General features: G+C 42.9%; 1 protein-coding gene across 4 annotated transcripts; it reads left to right on the forward strand.

Annotated features, from left to right (window-relative positions):
* Positions 1 to 851: 851 nt before the first annotated feature.
* Positions 852 to 22,117, forward strand: kcnk12 (potassium channel, subfamily K, member 12). Of its 4 annotated transcripts, none has more exons than XM_029254301.1 (4): positions 852 to 1,031; positions 1,262 to 2,494; positions 18,259 to 19,150; positions 21,549 to 22,117. In XM_029254301.1, the coding sequence occupies exons 2-4, from the start codon at positions 2,155 to 2,157 to the stop codon at positions 21,553 to 21,555; spliced, it is 1,239 nt and encodes a 412-aa protein (XP_029110134.1). In that variant the 5' UTR covers positions 852 to 1,031; positions 1,262 to 2,154; the 3' UTR covers positions 21,556 to 22,117. The 4 variants fall into 4 exon arrangements, with proteins under 4 accessions (XP_029110134.1, XP_029110136.1, XP_018621685.1 ...); XM_029254303.1 differs by having other exon boundaries at positions 1,373 to 2,494; XM_018766169.2 differs by lacking the exon at positions 21,549 to 22,117 and having other exon boundaries at positions 18,259 to 19,154.
* Positions 22,118 to 22,702: the final 585 nt, after the last annotated feature.

A 22,702-nucleotide genomic window follows, 5' to 3' on the forward strand; every position in this document is an offset into this window, starting at 1 on the left:
TTAGTCTCTGGTTTGCTCCGGGACAAGCGGTTTCAGAAAGTGTGTGTGTGTGTTACTGGCTATGAAAGATGTTCTTGCTATTTCCCTTCAGGGTAAATGCATTGATTGAGGGTACTGAGTGTGATTCAAACCAAGGACCTTCTGATTGCAGGGTGACAGGCTTGAACACTGTGATACCTACTGCACTGAAAAATGTGAGTGACATGGTGGCACAGTGAGTAGTGCTGCCGTCTCACAGCGCCTGGGTGGTGTGAGAGGACAGGGGTTTGATCCCCACTCAGTCTGTGTGGAGTTTACATGTTCTCCTTGTGTCTGTGTGGGTTTCCTCCCACACTCCAAAGACATGCACTTCAGGTTTACCCATAGTGTGTGAGTGACAAAGTGTCATCCGCTGATGTATGGATGAGTGACCTAGTGTAAGTAGTGTATCTAGCAGTGTAAATCACCTTGGTGAATAAGGTGTGTGGGCTCATAACACTACATAGAGCTCACTGGAAGTTGCTTTGGAGAAAAGTGTCTAATAAATAAATAAATGTAAATATGTCAAAGTTGGGGGGAAAAGGCTGAGTTGGGTACTCGCTGCTACGGAAAGCAATTGAATATGCGCGCACAGCAGAGCTGTTTCCTGCCTGCAGTGCCCTATACATCCTCTGCTGACAGGTTCCCCATGCGCAGCGACGCCGAGGAGCGGACTGCGCACCGCGTCTTTTCTCCTCCCGCGCGAGGTGTGTCGCGCGCCCGCCTGCCTTCCGTCGCGAGGCACCGCGCGCGAGAACCGCAGTAAAGCTGTTCCGGACACCCCCCGGCGCTCTGCGGTCTCATCTGTTCCTTCCCCGAGACTCATTTTTCACACCCGTGGTGGCGTGACGCGAAACTTGCGTCCGGAGCGTTAGGAACGGTGTGTGCGGAAGAAGAACGTATATAGGATTTCGAACACCCCCCGCCCCCCAGCCATTAGTCCGAAAAAAGGCTTGTGTTGCAGTCTTTTGCACTGCAGAAGGGATTTTGCTGCAATGCAAGTGGTACGTGGTGTAAGTACCCCAAAAGTGTCTTTTTTGTTAACACTGCTATTACTCAGATGACCCAGGCATAGAGGTCAGATTTCATTTAAAAATGATTTAAACACGTCCGAAGTTTTATTCTTACACGTACTTTTAGGTGAAATACTTGAATTATTAGAGTGCCTATTTCACTCTATTCTTCTTTTTATTATTATTATTATTATTACTATTATTATTAGGTAATTTTTCTGTTGTCTCAGCCTCCTGCCTGTTGAACTGGACACTGATCATCTCGGGAGTGTTTTTTTTTCTTTTTTTTTCACGCGGAAACTCTTGGGATGTGACACGATGCCTTCTCGCCTCTCCTGAAGGATTGCAGTTCGGCATCATGAAGCCCACCTGACAAGCTGCCCTGGCTACACCAAGAAGTAAATACGCTGAGACGGAGCCAAATGCGCGCGCAGTCCATTAACGCGCCGCAATTATTTGTATCCTTTTATTCGCCGGACTGGCAGCGATGCGGGTGACAGCAGCTGATATGATCCCAGGGAAATACGATTTGGTGCAGCGACCCAAAGGATGACGCTGCCTGCCTCCTCTTGACTTTTAGGATGGACAGCGAGGGGAACGCAGCCGAGCGCCACTTTTTCTCCAGCGAGCACTTAATTACATCCTTTCAATCAGTTAAGAGGCGTCTTTGCTATCGATCACTGGATCATTGGATGCGGTATAATGCGCAAATGTGCTTTTGAGTGATGGCAAACTCCTGCTTTTGACTGAATGCTTCGGGAAAAGGAAAAGATTTTCTGAGGTGGACACCTTAAATGGGTACTTTACTTAAGAATCTGAGGAAGCGGCGCACTTTTCGTCTTTTTTGCGCCCTGACGTCGGGGTAAGAGTGGGCCAGTCTGAAAAGCCACGAGTCTCATTAAACTGCTTCTTTTCCTGCGTTTTCGGCCATGTGGGGTCGGTTGTACATGTGAATGAAAGGCTGGAGGGGTTCATGCCGTGGAGGGGGGGGGGGTACGAAGAGAGTTTCTCCTAGGGGCTTCGTGAAGCGCTCGGCTCGTGGCGAGAGCTGAACGGATGCCGCTCGTCGCGCCCGTGCGAAGCCGCGGCCGCTGTCCGTGCGAGTCGCGGTGCTGAAATCTGGATGATGCCCGGCCAGCGGACGCACGGCTGCCGCTCCTTGCACATCAACGAGGACAACGGCCGCTTCCTGCTGCTCGCCCTGCTCATCGTGCTCTACCTGCTGTGCGGTGCTGCCGTGTTCTCCGCCATCGAGAGACCCTCGGAGCTGCGAGCCCATGGCCGCTGGAACCGGACGCTCTTCAACTTCAGCGAGACGTTCAACATCAGTCTGCAGGATCTCAACTCGTTCCTGCGGGAGTACGAAACGGCCATCGCCGCAGGGATCCGAGCCGATTCCATTAGACCGCGATGGGACTTCACCGGGGCGTTCTACTTTGTCGGGACTGTGGTGTCAACTATTGGTAAGGAAAAAAAAAAAAAAAAAAAAAAAAAAAAAATCACTTTTCACCTCGATTCGAAGACGTATTTGTTGGGAGTTTTCCCAATTAATAGTTGAATAAGCATCAATTCCCCCCAGTCCAACCCGTCTTTTGTGTGGAGCTCGCTCGCTCTATATTATAATTCTAAATCTAGCATGCCACACACACATATATGTGTACCCCCCCACGACACACACACTTTTGATTTAAGTTCTGCCCTGACCGCAGCCACTGAAGTAACTCATTACAAATATTGAAGGAAGGGACTATTTAAGTTCATCTCTAATGCTCTGCCCTTACTGTACTAACATCATTGAAATCTGCAATTGCCCCTCATTCTCAGTTTGAAAAAGAGCTGTGTTCCTACATGTGAAAAAGGCTTGTTTTTGGCTCTGTCTGTTCTATTACAGGAATTCATGGCTATTAACTCTTGGGGTAATTTGTACACAGTCTTAATTACCTAATTAGCTGGAGTGTCTTGATGTATATACCTCTGTTGATTACTCTTGGGCCTTGCATTAGCTGTCTGTCTATCATTTTTCAATATATTCATTTGTGAGAGGAAATTGTCTCTCCAGCTGTGGTCTCTAATTTCTAAATGTGTGTGTGTGTGTGTGTGTGTGTGTCTACACGATTTTTTAACCAAGAGTCTGTTGAACCACTATCAAATATATTTTTGAATTTCACAACTTCTGAGTTGTCAGTGATCACACGACAAGGAAGTCCAAACAAAAGAAGAACAATACACTCTTACTGGAATGCTTTACAGAAGGAGCCTGTTTATAGTATAACTGGCAAAGTCCTTTGTTAAAACAGGGATATTACTAGATCAATATTATCTAGTAATATGATCTAACCCTTCTGACATCAGCAGTGACTCAAGACCTATTCACAAGACATCTGTTTCTTCTTTAACAAAGTCAGCTGAAAAGCTCAGATTTATTTTTGGTCTCTGAAAGCTCATTTAACTTGGTTGATTCGACACAATACATAATTTTTTCTAGCAGAATCACACAAATGCCAAGTGTGCAATTTTGTCCTTGCATGGAACAAACATTGTATAACATTACTAAATTTTATTATGGAAAAGTATGGAAGTACTGTTGTCTATCTTCTGGTCAGTTTTATTATTATTATTATTATTACTATTATTACTATTGTTACTTGCAGCTGATATCTGGTCAAAAGTGGAGAGAACATTCTAGCTTCTCTTCCACTGCGCAGCATGCCCTGGCTCTACAGCTTGCCGCAGAATGGCCTGGGGGTGAGAGAATGGGGGGGTGCAGGCTTGGGATGGAGGAACAACATCCCTAGGAACTAACAATGGGCCAGAAATACAGAAATCTCTTCCATAGTCTCTTGACTTGGAGCGTGACGCCCCGGCCTGCATGCAGGCTTAGAAGGGTGGGATTTTTCTCGAAGTCCTTGTGTGTGAGGTTCTGTATATGCTAACATGCTTAAGTACACGTGTGCTTCCTTCTGTGTGTGGACATGATAGATGTTCTGGGGTCTGCGTTGAGTAGATGGCCATATTTTTGATGTATGTTCTCTCTTTGATCACCCCACTAATATTCATGTTTCTCATCCTTGTACGTGTTTTCCTGTATGTATGCTTTATTTGTACATAGATTTTAGCTTGGTATAGCCCTCCTATCCAAACCTTTCCAGTCTCATTGCCCTCTTTGACACCTCCTATTTCTCCAGCACTTGACAGACACTTGTAACACAAGCTCTTGCGACTCCAACACACATTTGAGATTAGCAGGGTAGAGTGTTACTGAAGACATCACTATTTCCTCTTTCCAACATAGGGAGTTTCCTGCCAAATCAGGGTTATAGCATTTGTTTCATAGACCATGTCATACCTGGGAAAAGATAATTATGATTAGTATCCTAACCTGGTCTCTGTAATTGATAACACCAAATCGAATTGGTGCTGTCAAACTAAAAAGAAAATGTAGTGAACATTGCATGGAGGTCATCAGTTGAACGCGGCATACTTGCCTGGCAATTAATTACTTCAAGGACTGTCTGAACAGTCAGTGAAATTCCAGAGAGCATCCTGGTCCCTAAAGGGACTTCGTATTGCAGTACATTCCCTCCTAGTTGGAGCAATTATATTCTAGCTAGAAAAAAATGTTGTTTATTACAGATATTTTTAATGAGCTCATCTTCGCCTTTGAAAATTTCTTTTCTTTGGTCTGTCATGGGATCTTTACTCCTTTCTCTATGTTTCAGTAACGGTAGGGCTTTACGGGGCAAAAGATATGATATATAATGTATAGCAGTGGGCTGATTTTTGTGTGACATCACCCAATGCCTGGAGCAGGTTTACACAGGGGAAAGGTAAATGCCACACTAAATAGGAACCTGTTGAAAATATTAGACTGTTTGACCTTGGTGTACACATCTGGGATGTGGTACAGTCTGAAGATGTATTAGAGGGTATTAAATACTCTACCGGTGAGTAATATAACACATTTAAGAACTTTGGGGGAGTCTCTGATTCTGTCAGTATGGAAAATTATGCACAGTATTGTGGAGAGACCCTTGGTTCTTCATGATCTGCAGTATCATCTGTGCCTGTGAGTAAGTTCTCTGCTGTCTGCTGACAGCTTGCAGTAGATGTCCAGGGTATTGTTGGCTTCCATGCATTTACTGACATTTACTGAAGCATCAAGTAAACCCCACATTCGACACTGATGAGGTGGCTGCCTATGGCACCCTCAACAGCAAGCCTACCCGCAGTGGAGAGAACAGAGAAGTGAAACCCATGGTTGTTCCACACCATAGAGACTTTCGTGTGCTTGCACTCAGAATGCTTCGATAGCTGTATTTCTTTAAAATTGGCAACAACCCTTTTTCTCACCTTGGACACGATGCATTTCAGCAAAAGGGAAAGAGCCCCTGGCTGAAGGCTGTTAGCCTTCTGGGCATGATAGGGCAAGCTACACCTGTGATTATTTTCTGCCAGTGTACCACAAGGGCATGCTGGTTTACTATACTCTCACCCAACTGCTACAGGCCTGCCAAGGTAAAGGCATTCAGCCACCCAAGCCATAACCTCACTTCTTTTACTTAACGAAGAGTCCTGATTTCAGAGTCACTTACATTTTGCAACTCAAGATGTGAGGGTCAGCACATGGTGTACTCATCAGGGCTGTTATTTTCAAGCTGAAGGTCCCTTGCTTGAATCCCTGCTTCTGTCATAGTACCATTGATAAAGGTACTTACCCTGGATTGATACACTGCTGTATAAATGGTCAAATCACTGTAGAATTAGTTATCTATTATGTCAGCTTGGACAAAGGTGTCACCAAAATAAAGATTACTTCCAATTTTATTTATACATCTATTTTCATAGTTTGCATGGCGGAAACGGTTTGTGCAGCAATGCAACCCTTCTGTGGGTGTTACGCCCCCCACGGCTGCGCAACAGGAAACACCTGCTTCGAATTAGCAAGCACAAGCTTAAAAAGGGGCTGCGGAACACAGCCCGATGCGGAACCTTGTTCAGCCTTATTGATCACTTGCGCTCCTAGTCTTGCTCCTCGTTCCTCGCCCTGCTCCTTGTTCCTCGCCCTGCTCCTCGCTCCTCGTCCTCACCTCGTCTCCGACTCACTGGTTTGCCTGATCACTCGCCTGTTTCTTGGATTACGGTTCTTGGATTTGCCCCTTTGGATTCTGTTTCTACATCGGTGACCCTTTGGCCGTTCCCTGACAACGTCTACTGAACCGCCCCTTGACCAAGCTTCCTGTGTCCCGCACTTGGGTCCGACGCAACCGCGCCGTGGGAATAACATAACAGAGGGGAGATGATCTCAGTGTTTTCTATGTCTGACAAGGAGCTTGTTTTCCCAGAAGTCATGCCTTCCTTTGTGTTGGAGTACAGAACTCAATCAGCTGGTATGCAAGCTGACTAGTGCACTTCCTCTCTACCCTGCAACGAAGTAAACCATGTTCACGACTAGGCTTACATAACCCCATGGCTTTGGATTCAGGTGACAACCCTTCCTCTGACTGACCACCATATGACTGGTTTTAAATTAGAGATGATCCCCATAACTTGCCATAGTTTATGAGTTAGTTCCAAGAAGCTGTCCTGCTTCCAAACAAATCCCTTAATCTTTGCCAGAGGCTACAATGCTTCAAGCCGCTTTCCCCCGGTAAGGTGGAAATTGTACAGCTAAATCGAGACCGGCTCTTTTACTGGACTGAGCCCCAATCTTTTGCGCAGACAGTTTCTGATCTCTATTCCAGCATTTTCTCTCCATTGCATGCTGATGACACACTTGGGTCTGCTGCATAAAAATGTTTAACACTGGCTGTTTCCACTAAGCCCAGTTCTGCATTTCTTTGTGTTGAACCCACTGCAATGCTTGACATCATTTCAACGGTGTTGTGTAATCAGCTGGAAAAGTGACATGTCAAGGATTTGCACATATAGATGTACACCCTCCCCCAAAACACACACATTCACAAATGAACTTATTGCAGGCCACCAGTTTCACACCTTGTGTTTCCAGGAGAAATGTCAAAGGACACCTACTCACATTTCTGTTTTTCTTACTCAGCTTCCCTTCCGCAGATCTTTGGTTCGTTATGAAAATCCAGGCAGAGCAGGAAATCGTAGAGTTAAAAAATGGAAAACCACTCTGGTCAGCAAAAATGAGACATTATTATGCTAGTGTATGCTTCAAGCGCGATTAGAGGCATGAGTGTTTGACCCGTCTTTGAAAAATTATCCTGCTCAGACAGCAAACAAGAGAATGGAATATGAGGGCTGTATATCAAGGCCTTGCAACAGGGCTCTTCTGTCACATATGGCTGCAACAGTGTTAAAATGATATAAATGCACCACTTAATAAATCAAGACTGGAGAACACCATAACTATGACTGCCATAATTAACACTAGTAAGTGTGTTCACGATAGAGTTAGAGTGTGAATCAGAGTGCAGGCTCTTGAAATCCGGTTACTACTTTGGTCAATGTCAGAACAAGTATTACAGGTGTCCTATTTTATAACTAATCTAACTACTGTACAACAGAGTGGAAATTTATGTAATATATATTGTATATATTGGTTTATACGGTGGTGACAAATTGTACTCAAGAATCATGTGTCTGCATCCAAATCTCTCCTTCTTTTGGATTAATGCACTTTTTGTATAGTTCTTGGGGATGGACATTGCTTTACATTTACATTTATTTATTTAGCAGACACTTTTCTCCAAAGCGGCTTCCAATGGGAGGAAACCAGAGCACCCAGAGGTAACCCACACAGAAAACATTCTTTTTTTTTTTTTTTTTAAATTAAGGCAACACACATCCTCTTGCACCATCCAGGCACTGTGAGACAGCAGCGATACTCACTGTGCCACCGTGCCGCTTTGGAGAAAAGCATCCGCTAAATGAATAAATATAAATGTAAATTCAATTTTGATTTTATTTATTAGAATTTTTCCCAGGAGCCACTGGTGTGCAGACTGTGAAATAAGAACAAATGACGATGGTGATTTGTAGCCTGATAATACATCTGGATCACAGGAGGCCCATAAAATCACATGCAATAGAAAAGAGAGTGGGCAAAGGAGAGGAAAGTGGATTTGGTTGCTTCATCCATCCCTGTCGCATAGTTGTCAGGAACATGCTTGCCTTTCACTATGTGGTAGAGAGAATCTCTTTGTCCTTTCGCTATCAACTCTTTGATAGGACAAATAAATCTCCACTTTACTGAAGTGCTCCTCCTGTTTCAGGGTACATCCTAAACTGTGAACTCAGAAGGAGGTGTTGAGTGTGTGTATGTATTCAAAGGTGAAGTGAGGATGGGAGCTGTTTGACTCCCCCCAGCTATAAGTCACACACCTGTACGATCAAAGCTGTGAGAAGGGAAACGTTTCTGGGAACTAGCAAACAGCAGCTCCAGCCTCCTCCCCCGGTAACTTACAGATCTGATCTTTCTGTGAACTCTTCAGCTAAGAAAGGGCAACCGTTTCTTTAGTTACTCACAGTTCTGTCAACTCTGTCTCATCTTAATTCATCCCTGCCTATGGGAAGCCATGCGTTCAAGTTAGAAATCCTGGCATGTTCAATGTCAGTAAATTCCTTACTGCACCTCTGCTTTTCTCACCTGTATGATGTGTTGTAGGTGATGAAAAAGGACTTATGTATAATTCATTTTCATTTTATTTCACATCGGTTGAGCGTTGATTGGTGTCAGATTGAAAGATGGATCATTCTGTGGGTGTCCGATTCCTCGACGTTCAAGAACGGCTTGTTCTTGGTTCCAATCCATTTGCTCTGCCAAGCTCAGTTCTTCACATCCTGACAGGACCCACTGCCATCCACAAATTGCACTGTATTGACCACTGCCTGAATTAATTCAGGCTTGAAATATTTCCAAAATAATGAGCTGGAACTCATCAAACTTTCCATGTTCTTGAGTAACAACAGTGGTTTTGGGCATTTGAAGGTGTGAACATCGTGTATAACTGGACCAGGCAAAGTTCAGCGCTTTTTCTTGTGGGTATCGTGTCAGAACATAGCACTCGTACTCTATGATCTTACATGGGTTTTTGCTAATGAGAGCTGATCCATGGTTGCGGGGATTTGATTTAGCCTTGAAGATAATTTCTTTGTGACATTGTCTTCTGCTTAGTGGTTCCTTTAGTTAAAACCCTGGGAAAGTCTTTGCTCATTCTCTAGCTGCACGTAGGGTCATTTGAAAGACTCCAGTAAGGGCTGAATGGAAAGGGAACGAAGGCCGACTTCACATACAATGGCTCGCTAATATAGAGGAGCTTTTAAATTAATTGCAACTGACAGCAGCTTCCAGAGCAGTCTCCTTCAAGCCCACATTGAGGGGTGCACGACACAATATCTGAAATACAATGTGAGCTCGTGTAATGTTATTACACATACCTGTCATAAGAGCGGTAGAACTTTGTGAACGATGACGTTCCGAACATTTCTCTATTCCTCTTCTCACTTAACCAGCTGACTGGTACCATCTATACTGTCCTCTCAAAGTTTTTCACCTCATTTCACCTCATTTTGGTCCACATATTAATAGCCAAGGTGACTGCAGTGCTGTGATTTGTCAGGCTCCTAGATTGATGGAACTCCTCAGAACTTTAGGCTCAAAGTTCACAGAGTGTTCAGACAAACTCCGGAGCCACCATTCTCCATCTGCCACTTTTGCACCACAGTTTAGATTTTTCTAATTTTGACAGTTTTTCTCTTATACGTTGACAGTTTTAACAAATTTATGCACAGTCTATCAGGCAAGACCCTGCCCACGCCCACTCCCTTCCCACACAGACACACCAGGTGCAGGTGTAAGCCCGGGCCAATTCGGAAAAAAATGGTTTAAAATTCAAACACTTCACAGAAAAGCATGATTTTTGGAGGAAGGGAGTAACTTGAGATCCGGCTTTGAGTTCAACAGATTTTTTCTAGTTTTCCGTTGCGCTGATTTTAAAAAAAAAAAAACATTTTCTTTAACTTTCTCATTTATTTTTCTTATTTGATTTTGAGACTCCCACTTTGTGTGTTCAGAAGTTACGGGAATAAAATAAAATCTTCAACAAATCCACTTACCTCTGTTCTTTGGCCTAGTCATTCCACAGATGCAAGCAAAACTGTCGGGAGCTTTTTGCTGCCATTTTGATGAACTTCAGTTTTCTCACAAAATAGTTGGCCTTCTTGTCATATAGCGCTTCATGATTTTGCTGAAGTGCATTTCAATCTCTGTCCCAGTATCTGAACACTCAGCTAACCTGAGATGAGCATACCTGGGAAAAAGTCACTTAAGTAGTGCACGTCTTAAAAATGTATCAAAGTATAGATACGCATTCAAAAACAAACAATTTAGTGAGCAGCCGCGGCATGTTTGTTGCAGAGAAGCTCAAACCAAGTTCAAATTAGACAGCGTTAAACTTCGGCCCAAGATGGACTGACTTGTGGGATGAATTTTCTCTGAACAGTGGAATCAGCAGTTGGCTTCATGTGGAAACAGTCAGCATGGGATCCCTAAATGGGGCAGCTGGAAAACAAACTGACAGGTGTCATGAAACACTACAGCAATACATGGCTTTTTATGAAATATTACCAAAATGTTGTGATCCAGTTATACGGAGCAGTTTCCAGAAATGTCTTAAATACGCCAATAATACGTTGTTGTGAAAATCACTCACTTTCACTCATTCACTATTAGTAACTGCTTGCTCAGCTCAGGCTTGCAGTTGCCCAGAAACTGAAACACAGCCTGGACAGGATGCCATTGCAGGGCACACACTCAGTCATGCACACATTAACACACTATGATGGTCTAGAGAGACTCATCCACTTGATATGCGCGTCTTCAGAGAGAAACTGGAGCACCTGGAACAGAGTGAGCGCGATGAACACTGGCAGAACATGAGAACTCGCTGAGACCGAACAGGCATCGAGCCTATGCACAAGTGCGCGATTCATACTCTCTGACGCACTCCTATTGCCTGCTCTTCCAATGTGCTGCCCCTGCTATGGAAAACGCGTTTCAAGATTAACAAGACAAATGGCCAAGAATTGTCTTCAAAGCATCCAGAAGAGTGGGCTGTAATATTTCACTGCTGAAGAAGTATACACGGATACCAGCATAATAAAATAAGTGAAATTTAAAAAGTTAGATTTTTAATTCATGTTACTCATCCAGGAAGGACTGTCTTCCAGAAATAGGTGTGAGCAAGTGGGTGGTGATTCCTAGGCAGGCGGCAGGGCGGGCTCTGATCGAGAGCTCTGCATTGCATCCCTTCACTGATTTATAACAACCAGCTGCTGACAGTAGAGACGAAATCAGCCAGGATTTTTAGGCAGCTGGTCTGACGACTGTGAGAGCTTTTTGGAGACTGTTGGCAGGGAGTAGGAGGGCTCCCTAGAATGGCCCTAGGTTTGTATTGAATCACCCCCCTTGTTTTGCTGTGATATTTTGCGTGAGCTTCATTTGGTTTTGTGTTGTGTTTTAAAGAGGGTACATCCCTGGTTGATTTAGTCGAATTGTGTAAATAAAGCCCTTTTGTTCCTGAGTTCTGCTGTCCTCACGCCTTTGTCCGGTCTGTGTGGCCACCTCCGTCCCACACAAGGCCACATTACCTTCAGGGAAGCGCTGCAGAAAAAAATTGTGTATTTTTTTCCAAAAGTGGTCTCCTTCCTACCAAGGCCAGTTCATCTATTAGGTCACAGCTGCTATGACAGTTGCTTATGCTATCTTGTAACAGGTTTGATTGTGCAGAAAGCATAAAAGTACTGCATAATATAACACTTTTATTATACTTTAATATTTACCTCTAAAGCTATGTCCATTATGAGTTGTGAATATGTACTGCAGTGTTTTAATATCCCGGGATTGTAAGTTATTGTGAAATCAAGATAGTATTTGCCCTATATATTAATTGTTCTATTGGGTTAAATGTTCCCTTTTCCTCTTGCAAGGACAGACACAGTCATAGCATCATGTGCATGGTCAACAATTTCTGATTCTAATTAAATGAACACCCCAGGGTGGAAACTCTACTTTTCAACTAATGTGAAGTTTCATGTGCTGCATGGAAAAAAAAACCTGTTCTTCATATCTTCTGCAGCAATTTAAAGTAGATTATAAAAACTGAATTGAAGAAACTAAATCTATGACAAAGGAAAGAAATAAGATTTTGCTTATTTTTTTACAAAGAAGCAGAAGGGATGCTGTTTTGCTTTGACAGTAAATCAATGCGTGGGACAGCAATGTCAGTCATTACTTTTGTCTTGAGCTGGAAATCCTCCAATAGTGAATAAAATACCAGAGAAGCACCTGGGTGCACTGTGAGGCATTCAGGGGATTCAAGAATTGGGGAAACAAAGCAAGAGGAAACAAAAATCCAAGATGTTCCTGCAAATCGTCCTGTTCACGTATATTGTTAATTTCTAAAAATGGGCTGTATTTAAACTGGTAAACCTGTTGTAATATCTGGGTATGCACAGACAAAAGTGTTAAAAACCTCGCTTAAGTTAAAAACTGTGGTTTCCATTTGGGGTTTAAATTTGCATCATTCTGCTAGAGTCAAGCTGAGCTCTTCTACACAAAATCACCCTTAGATCCATCAGCCTGGGGTTCTCTCAACAGGAAACAAGTAAGATGCATATACAGCATACTAGGAAATTACTGTCTAACTGGCAGGTGTCTTTGATGGAGGGAACTATTTTAAATATCTACATTACATTTATTTATTTAGCAGATGCTTTTCTCCAAAGCGACTTCCAACAAACTCTGTGTAGTGTTATGAGCCCGCACACCTTATTCACCGCGGTGACTTACACTGGCTCACTCATCCATACATCAGTGGAACACACACACTCTCTCTCTGACACTCACACACTATGGGTAAACCTGAAGGGCATGTCTTTGGAGTGTGGGAGGAAACCAGAGCACCCAGAGGAAACCCACATAGACATGGAAAGAACATGCCAACTCCATACAGACTGAGCAGCGATCAAACCCATGTCCTTTTGCAGCACCCAGGAGCTGTGAGACAGCAGCGCTACTCGATGTGCCACCGTGTCGCCCCATATGGGCATCGCTCACACATTTTAGCCGCTAGCCAGGGTTGTAAGGTGTTTTGCCAACCAAGAAAGATGACTCATTTCATGCCATCAAAATCCCTCATCAGCTCAGTATAATTAATGTCAGCTCCCAAAATGACTGGTACGTTTCAGCTCAGCTTGTGCCTAATTGATTTTCTAGATTTATTTTTTATTAGGGTTGCTCCTTTCCAATTAAGCACCATCGTGTAATTACCACAGTCCTAATGAGGAATCTGTTAAGCACTCTTGGCAATTTACACATACACACAGCCAGCATTAGACTATACACTGCAGGTGCATTGGTGTGTGTGTGTGTGTGTGTATGATTATTTTGAATGTGTATGGAAGCCTTTTGAGCTGCACGTCTCGCAAGTGGAGTTGCCAGCTGGATTGTTGCCGTTGCTTGTGGATAAATACATCTGTTTGGTCTGTATTACGTATGCAAATTTGCAGAGGTATGTGCTCTTTTGTTGTTTCTCTGCTGCCGTGTTTATGTTTTTGTGCATGCTTAGCTCTGTAAGGACATTTTTCAATATTCCTTGCATGAGCTCTACAGCCATCCCCCCCCCCCGACCGTACCCCCTGTCCCGTACGGGCAGCAGATGGTGCGGTCAAACTCAGCGGACAGTCCTGTTTTTTTGCCTTCTCATTTTCATGGGGTCGGGATATTATAGTCTGTATAGGTCCCTGTAAGGTCAGCCGGCGACTTTATATAAATTTGATATTTTCTGAAAGAAATGGGACAGATACAAAATTACCCCGAGTGGAGCATTGGTTTTAGTCATAACCTCCCTGGTTTGTTTCTTATTTCATTAAACGGCTGCCCGATTAGCACCTAGAAATAGCTCTTGTCTCTTAGTTCTCTCGGCTGGGAGATGTAAATGAGTTTCTTTGATTGCTGCTGTTGCAGTAGGAACTGGGTGTGCGTGCTGGATCATTTAGCTTTTTAACAACTCTGGCTGGGTAGACTGGGGGATGGCGCTGGAACCAGCTCTGTGACACTGCCAAGGGGGGTGTGCAATAGCCCTTGGAATTTTAGCGGAGCCTGGAACCGGAACTCCCCATCTGCTGTGTGGATACACAGACATGTCAACATGCATGTGCACAAACACAGTCACGTGCACGTGCACACATGCTCAAGAACGTACATACACACACTAACACGCAGCACGCACTCATACACTCGCGTATTGCTAGTGATTTATTTTGACAAAAGTGATTTCTCTGCAACTGTGAGCTGGAGTTCTGTTCCTCTTCCTGGAAATAATTAGTCACCATATGCCCCATTGAGCATGTTGCGGGTAGCAAATATTATTGTGACATTATTGTGGTGTTGTGTTTGATCCAAATAGATCCCACACAGCAGGACTGGCAGAGTGCGGTGGACCTTCGTTTATGTCACCCCGACTCAGCCAGGAGATCTAACCAGCAGTACAGAGCTCATAATGGACCCTGTAAATATCCTATATTCTGTATTCTATATTTTTTTTAAAAAAAAAAAAAAAGCTTTTGTAGCTCCTGTACAATCTGTTGACATTTCTGTTTATTAGACTGAACAAATCACTGCACTTGATCCTGGAGTCTTTTTACTTTTGTAGTTTGCGTATTATTTACATATTATTTATATAGTAGTTATATAGTATAGCAGCATTACTTGCATTGTGTAGTAGTAGTAGGAATAGCATATGTTGTTCTCTACATTTTCCTCTCTGTTCACACGCTGATCCAGGAGAAACATTATTTCACTCCTATGCATGTCCTACATATATTGTGGGAATGACAATGAAGTTGACTTTGACTTTGTCTTTGACTTGAAATAGACATTTTTGGTTTAAATCACCTGGAGACTAACATGGTCGTGGTAAAGAAAAACTGTTCTTGCATGTCTTTAATTGTTTTTCTGAACTGTGCGCTTTATGCCCATTTTTCTTACACACGCTGGAATACACATGTAGATTATTGATACATTGAATTAGAGGGGGAAAAATGAAAGATTTAAGTCAATCTCGTCTAATATTGCGCTTAGATTGAACAATACTTACATCTTTTATCTTATGTGATTTATTTATTTATTTATTTTGACATTTTTAAAGTAAATACGTTTATTGTTTAGTTTTTGACATGTTTCTGTGGGTACTGTGGCTTATTGTTTTTTCACATGTTCATTTTTAGCCTGTTTTACCCTTTTCTTACAGCTTTTCCTGTTTTCATTTCCTGATTTTGTGTGCGTGTGAGAGAGATTAAGGAGTCCAGCAAAATGACATGAGTTCTAGCCATTATGATTTTTTAATCTGCTCCCCTTATTGCACTTAAATTGCACAAGGAAGCAAGTGAAAATGGATGCTCTGCAGCTTTCAGTAGGGTATGTAATTGGTTCATATATCATTTCTTACAAGCATGGTAAAATGTTTTTTCAAACTAATCGCAAGTTTATTACTGACAATAGTAAGCTACTGGAGAATTTCAATTTGTGACAAAGGTTTAACTTTGGCCTTAATATTTAGGTTGTATTTTCTTTAAAAATTCTTACCCAGCGGTTTTAATAATGAAAACAAAAAAATCACTACTTTAGAAAGGGCCCAGTTTCCTTTTTAAAATGTATTTTAGAAAAGATCCATCTGGAAACAATATTATATTCCCTTTTGCCACCATAAATACTTGGTTCAGTGCATAGTGGTGTTCCATGTCAAGTTCAGCTCGTTTATATGCACTTGAATGCCTTTCATCCAAATGCACTGGTTTCCTCCAAATGTTCTTCAGATCAATTGGTGCTTCGAGATTCTTGGTTGTGTTGTCCGAGGTGTGTGTACCTGACCCTGTGCCTCCTTGGATTTACAGCTACTCATTGCTTTTCTCCAAAACAACTTACATTATTAAACTGGTGTAATTCAGGGTGTGTACATTGCTCAAACATACTACAGCCAGAGGTGAGACTTGAATCTATGACCTTTGGGTCCAAAAGCAGCAGCTCTAACACCACACTACCAGTTTTGCGGTTTTACTTGAGCACTATTCAGCTTGAGCCTGGAGTAAGACCTCATGAGATGTGAAAGAAGCTGAAGGGAGAAAGGTTGAATCAATTCACCAGCTGTTTAAACTTCCTCCGTCTATTTAGCTGTATCATCCACATTAAACTGAGTGATTCCCCATTGAGATGGATGGTTTCTAGATTGTTACTCATGCTTTAACTTGACCTCTCTTTCCTTAAAGGAGAATTTTGCCATCCTTGTGGCTTTAATTCAGACCTGCTGTGCTGAAAGGAGAGAATTACTTTATGTATTTAAACTCAGTAAATTTATTTAAACTCATGAAATCTTTTAGTTTTTTGTGTTTGGTTCTACGAAATTGGTTGAAATGCTTTCTTTTGATCAAACGCTATTGCACGTGTGATTACAAACTCAAAACTCTTACCGGGAAAGGATTAAACGAGCATATTGCAAGAATGACAAGAATGATCGACGATACTATTAAAAACACAGCATGAGAAGCACCCTTGCTTTCTGAGTAAGCATTTTTATAAATCATAAATAGGGGAAAAATTCTTAAATTTATCAGGATGTTCTTTTGGCTCACGACATGAACTTTTCAAAGTCCGCTGCACTGCTGAGTTGTCTTTCTGCCTGAGAAAGCAAGGGCATCACCAGAAACTGCAAGACTCGATTTGATTTAGTCTTGGCTTTGTTCTTTTTCCACCCTTAATACATACTGGCACAGCAGTGTAAGGTAATGGCTTGAGACAGCATAGGGAATCAATGCCTCTGCATTTTTAGACCTGCTATAATTTGGGCCTTAATAAAACCAAGCCGGGTACTGCATATCTCTGATGTGGAGCAGAGACTTTAACCTCCATACTTGACAATCATGCCATTTCAGTAGGATTGCGGGAAAGGAGCCCTAATTAATTAGCAATGGAGCTCTGGGATGGATGGCTTTCTAAAGAACGCTTAACAGTTTCTCTCTGTTTTCAATCACTGAGATTCTCTGTAATATCATTGCTGAACAGTCCCAATGCCTGTAAATACTGTTTCAATGGTCTTTTATAGGAAGCCGGTCATGGTCCGAGGCTCTTGGGGAATTAATTTAGGGGTTTCATTTACATTTACATTTACATGTATTCATTTAGCAGATGCTTTTCTCCAAAGCAATGTACTTCTCATAGAAAATACAGCGTGTTCATTACATTATGAGAAACAGAGATATAGCTGCAGACGCATGATTCTTGAGTACAGCCAGTTTCTTTCCACCATATGCACCAACGTTCATCACACGAGTAGCTACATAAAACATTATCACAATATCCACGATTCCTGATCACCTTCCTAGTAATTTTTTTTTGGAGGGACATATAAACATTTACGCTACATTACAGTTGTCTTCAGTTTGGACCCAGCTTACTGGCTGAGCCACATATACCATCAAATTTCTTTCCATTGTCTAATTGTGACATCTGAAATTTGCAATTTTCCAGGATGTTGTCAAAGAAGTGAATGTACTTTCAGTAAGAAGTGACTAGTTTTAATATTACCCAGTTTGGGATGCATATTTACGAGTTTGCAGTGCCTGTTGCTTTTTAAATTTTTTTTTTTAGCTCGGTCACAGCTGAAAAAATAGTAACGGCATCACATGGCCTGCAGATATCGTGGGCTGGGGACCGGAGGAGATTGTCGTCCACGTGAATCGGAAGGTGATGTTACGATATAGGAGACCAGCTCATCAGCTAATGCTCCTTTCCGTGTGCCAGTGTCAAACTCTGACCTTTGTTTTAATTCAGTTTGGGAGCGGACGTGGAAAACTTCACTTTGCCTGTGCAATCTGCTTAGTTGCTAGGTGTCGGACCTGCTGCCTACCCATTGCAATCACTGTAATTGACTGGAATGGAAGTAAAAGATTTCTGTTCAGACTGGAAGTAACAGTCCATACCACCCATAGTTTGCTAAATCATACACAATTAATGAACCCCTTCTTTTTTTGTTTCGCTGAGCATCTCTTTCAATTTATTGACAATCCCAAATTACGCAGTATACTCAAGCTTTATCATAACTTTATCACTTTGTCTTGCTCTAAAGAATCCCTAAACCCCATGTGTGCTGTCTAGCTATTCTTTGATGCTAAGTCTGTTTCCATTCTCTTGCCTCTCGCTCTACAGGCTTCGGCATGACCACTCCTGTCACGGTGGCGGGCAAGGTGTTCCTTATCTTCTACGGGCTGCTGGGTTGCGCTGCCACGATTTTGTTCTTTAACCTGTTCCTGGAGCGCATCATCACCCTGCTGGCGGTGGTGATGAAAGCAGTACGTGAGCGGCGGCTGCGCCATAGCGGCCTCCTGCCCCCGGGCCTGCGCCGCGACTTCGCCGAAGGGTACCTGCCAGGCTGGAAGCCCTCCGTCTACCATGTGATGCTCATTCTGGGCCTAGGTGCTGTTGTCCTCTCCTGCGGAGCATCAGCCATGTACACCCCTGTAGAGGGTTGGGCCTATCTGGACTCGCTCTACTATTGCTTTGTCACTTTTAGCACCATTGGCTTTGGGGACCTGGTGAGCAGCCAGCGTGCGGCCTATGCACACCAGGGCCTATACAGGCTGGCCAACTTCCTCTTCATCTTGTCTGGTGTCTGCTGCATCTACTCACTCTTTAATGTCATTTCCATCGTCATCAAGCAGGTTCTGAACTGGATGTTGCGCCGAATGGGCTGCCTCTGCTGTCAACGCTGTGGCAAAAATGGCGGTGCTTTCCTGGGCCGCCGCAATGCCATTCGACCAGGATCACGTGTCCGTCGCGGCCGCTTTGCACGGCCACCTGACTCGGAGGGTCCTTGTGACAGCGAAACCGAGGGCCGTCGCCTCTCCGGAGAAATGATCTCCATGCGTGACCTCACTGCTTCGAACAGGGTGTCATTGGCCATCATGCAGAAGCAGCTCTCCGAATCGGCCAACGGCTTCCCCAGGACCGTGTGTGGGAGCTCTCGACAGAACGGCTTCTCCGGGGGCGTCGGTGCCCTCGGTATCATGAACAACAGGCTGGCTGAGACCAGCGACACCAGGTAGAGGCGGCTAAGGGTTGGAGAGAAGGAGAGGGAGGGGGTGAAGTGGTTAAAGGGAAAGACAATCATGAATAAGAGAAGGAAAGAGAAAATCAGATATGGATACAGATCAGAACAAACCTAAGGAGCAATGGAGCCACAAAGTTTGCAGCCATTCAGTTTCTCTCATGGGTCTCCATCGATGTTCTTGTTTGTGGTGTCATTCTCATCAGGATACGTCCTGAAAATTTCTATCAAGCTGCACAGGAGGTCTGAGCTGGACCTGCAGTAACACGTCATACCGGATGCTGGCACATGCGCCATTATTAGGGTCATTGAAAGACTGCTAAGTATCAAAACCGTTGGGAATTACGTAACTACTCCAAGGTCTCGAATTGCAAACATTGGTGGTCTTCAATTGTCTGCTTCAAAGCCACAGAAACACATTCTGTTTACTATATATCAGCATTTGTCACTAGTCCTCAGTGTTAGAGAAAACTTATTGTAACATGGACATTAATACTTGTGATATTGTAATTGCTTTAAAATTAAAGTTGCTATGATGATCATTTTATAAGTTGCTGCTAGGTATACTAGCAAAATACCTTTCTTCCCAAAAAGTCAACATACAGCATTTAAATAGACAATTAAGAGCCTTTTATCTCAAAATTACTGTAATATCATATATATCTCCTCAAACTATGCATTAGCTTTTCTGAAACTGGAGGACAATGTTTGATCACAATGATTTACAGTCTTTTCAGTAACTACCTGAAAAATCTCACAAACAAAGGCTGGTATATGAGGGTAAGCCAAAAATATCTCCAATAATGGTTTTATTTTATTTTTTTTTTAAAAAAAAACATTATTATAGATACTTTTTGACTTACATGGTAATTTAAGCATACATTTTGATTACACGTAGTTAGACTAATAACCAAAAAGATCTTTGTCCACTCAAACTTTCCTTTTGCTGCATTACAAAGGAGCTTCTGTGCCTGGATTAAAGCCCTTTTGCCTGTTAGATGATTCAAAGGCCTGACAAAATGATTTGAATGCTGTGTTTCGGTCTTTTCAAAGCATGTCTTGCATGTAGCCAGAGCTGTTGGTAGCACAAGTGGTTTTATACAGTATTGTGGGTTGTGGTGATAATAGGGGAGGAAGCATAGCTTATTTTTATTTTTATTTTTTTTAACTTTTCCAAATTCTTCATTCTGTCCATCATTTGGTGTTTTGAAGGAGGCAGAATTTAAGTCGCAAGACGCTGTGTTGCAGCCACAACAGTGCTTTTACAGCAGGTTCTACTTTCGTACTCCGGTACAAGATTTAAACGTCTTCACGAAAGACCTCAATAACGCCTTTGCAAGTTATATAATTAAGTATTTATAACGCCGGTTTCTGCACAGATAGAGCATTCAATGGGGCCTATATAAAACCTTTAAGACACTTTCCCAGCCGAAGCATTAAATCTTTGATAATTAGTTTAATTGTAGTGTTGTTAAAGAGTCGTACAGTACTCTTTGTTTAAATGCTATGATTCAAATATTTTAAAAAAAAATATACAGGCGTCCTCATGTTTGGTAGTTGGTAGTTCAGCATCGGACATGGTCCACCTTGTCTTCACAGTGTTCAACCTCGCTTCAGTCAGATGGAAACCCGCAGACTCTGGCCTACCAGGGCACAAGAAGCACTGAAAATCTTATCGAACACTTGGTGGTCATGCTTCTTTCTTTGCGTTTTCAGATACCTAGTTGGCAAAACCTGCGCCCTTTGCAGAAGAATCATCAAACTAAAACAGATTAACCTTCTTTTCCTCTTCAGTGCTTGACCACCACAGCCTGGTTCCACGGACCACACGGGGTGAAACCCTGAAAATATAAACATAAAACCTACAAAATTAGCTCGTCCTCTGAACAAAAGAGGAGGAGTGCGAGAGTAGATTAACCAAGAATAAGACTATTATCAGCTCTTATCATGGATGTTGTCGCTTTCAATTAGAGGTTCGTTGCATTGAGCTCTCCATTTCTGACCAGGTTCTTATTTAAACGGCAGGAAGAAAGGATTCATTAATGTAGAAAAGAATATCTCATCAGACCCCTTAGTGCCTGAATTAATAGCACAGAGTGCCGTTGTCATACGATAAAAACAAGCGTAGGGTCGGGATTAATGGCGGAATGGACCGTTGGCTGGCGAAGGATGCTAGAGCAGGCACGTTGCATATGAATGAAGAAGGATTGTGGAAAGAAGAAATGAGTTCATGAATTTCTTTTTTATTTGCATGGTTAAATAGTGCTGCCAAGAAGATGTTCTTTTTTCATTTTTAAAGAAAGCCAAAGCTTTGTTGCACAGCAGCTTGCCTGATATTAGCCTCCTGCTGTTTTTCCATGATATCATATGTAACATGTGGCCATTGTTTCAGGGCTTGACTGGACGCCTCGTGCAGGCTGTGGAGCCGAGGAGTGGACTCGGACACAGAGAGGGAGAGACAGATTGACCACCTTTTTTTGGATGACCTTGGCATTTTTTTTTTTTTTTCTTTTTGGGTGCGTGGAGTTTCAAAGCGGGCAACTGAGAGGAAGGAGTAGACGCAGGAGCACGAGAGAACAAGGAGCACAGATGGAGGAGCGCTACGGAAGACTAAGGGAAAGAGGAGGGGGGGTCCTGCGGCAAGAGCCAGGCAGCGAAGGCAAACGATGAGCAGTCAGTGCATGTGAGTAGAGAGGGCAGCTCACTGCAGGATAGGGCAGCTGCTGGAGGAGGCCAAATCGACTCCCATTAACACAGAGGTCTCCCCATCCTCCATGGCTCTCATCATCAGCATCTATCTCCCCCATCCTCCCGCACATTCAGGCTCTCCTGCTGTTCATTATCTGGCACAAACCACTATGCTGCGCCTGCATATCCCAACCTCTTCTGCAGTGCTCACTGCTACCAAGTCCAAGCTGTGTATATATACCCTGTTAGTGTATATAGAAATTAAGCATCTATAACGGTGTGCCACGTTTAGAAGGAAACTGATAGATTACTGCTTTCCATATTTACCATATATTCTTTACTATATAGTTTGCATATATTCTACAGCAGTTAGAGTAAAAGAAGAAAAAATCTCAGGTAGTTGAAAACTTCAGGCTTGATATAGTTTCCTGCATGCAGTTATTGTAAAGCCATACGAAGTAAACATGTACATAGAACAGAAATCTTAACAGGTATATTTTTGTAAACCTAGAAAACGTCATCGGCCTACGATTCAGACGACAAACACAATGTACTGTACATACCGGGAGGGAAGCAAATGTTTATACAGCCTGTCGAGTTCTGGAGCTCTTAAGAGACTCCTGAACACTCTCCTTGGGATGCATCCATATAACAGTTCCATAGATAGGAGGGGCCTGTGGCCGATCAACACAGCAAATCCTGTATTGGGTGTTTTTAATTCTGCAGTGTCAGCAGAAAGAAGGCCACAAAATGATCTTACAGGATTTTGAAATTGAGGGTCTGAAGACTGGAAAAATGTAGGTGTGTCCAACTGTGACCGGTGGAAACCATCTCATCGAGCTGGGTTGGTTCACCTCA

Source organism: Scleropages formosus, chromosome 8 (genome assembly GCF_900964775.1).
Source record: "Scleropages formosus chromosome 8, fSclFor1.1, whole genome shotgun sequence".
Lineage (NCBI taxonomy): Eukaryota > Metazoa > Chordata > Actinopteri > Osteoglossiformes > Osteoglossidae > Scleropages > Scleropages formosus.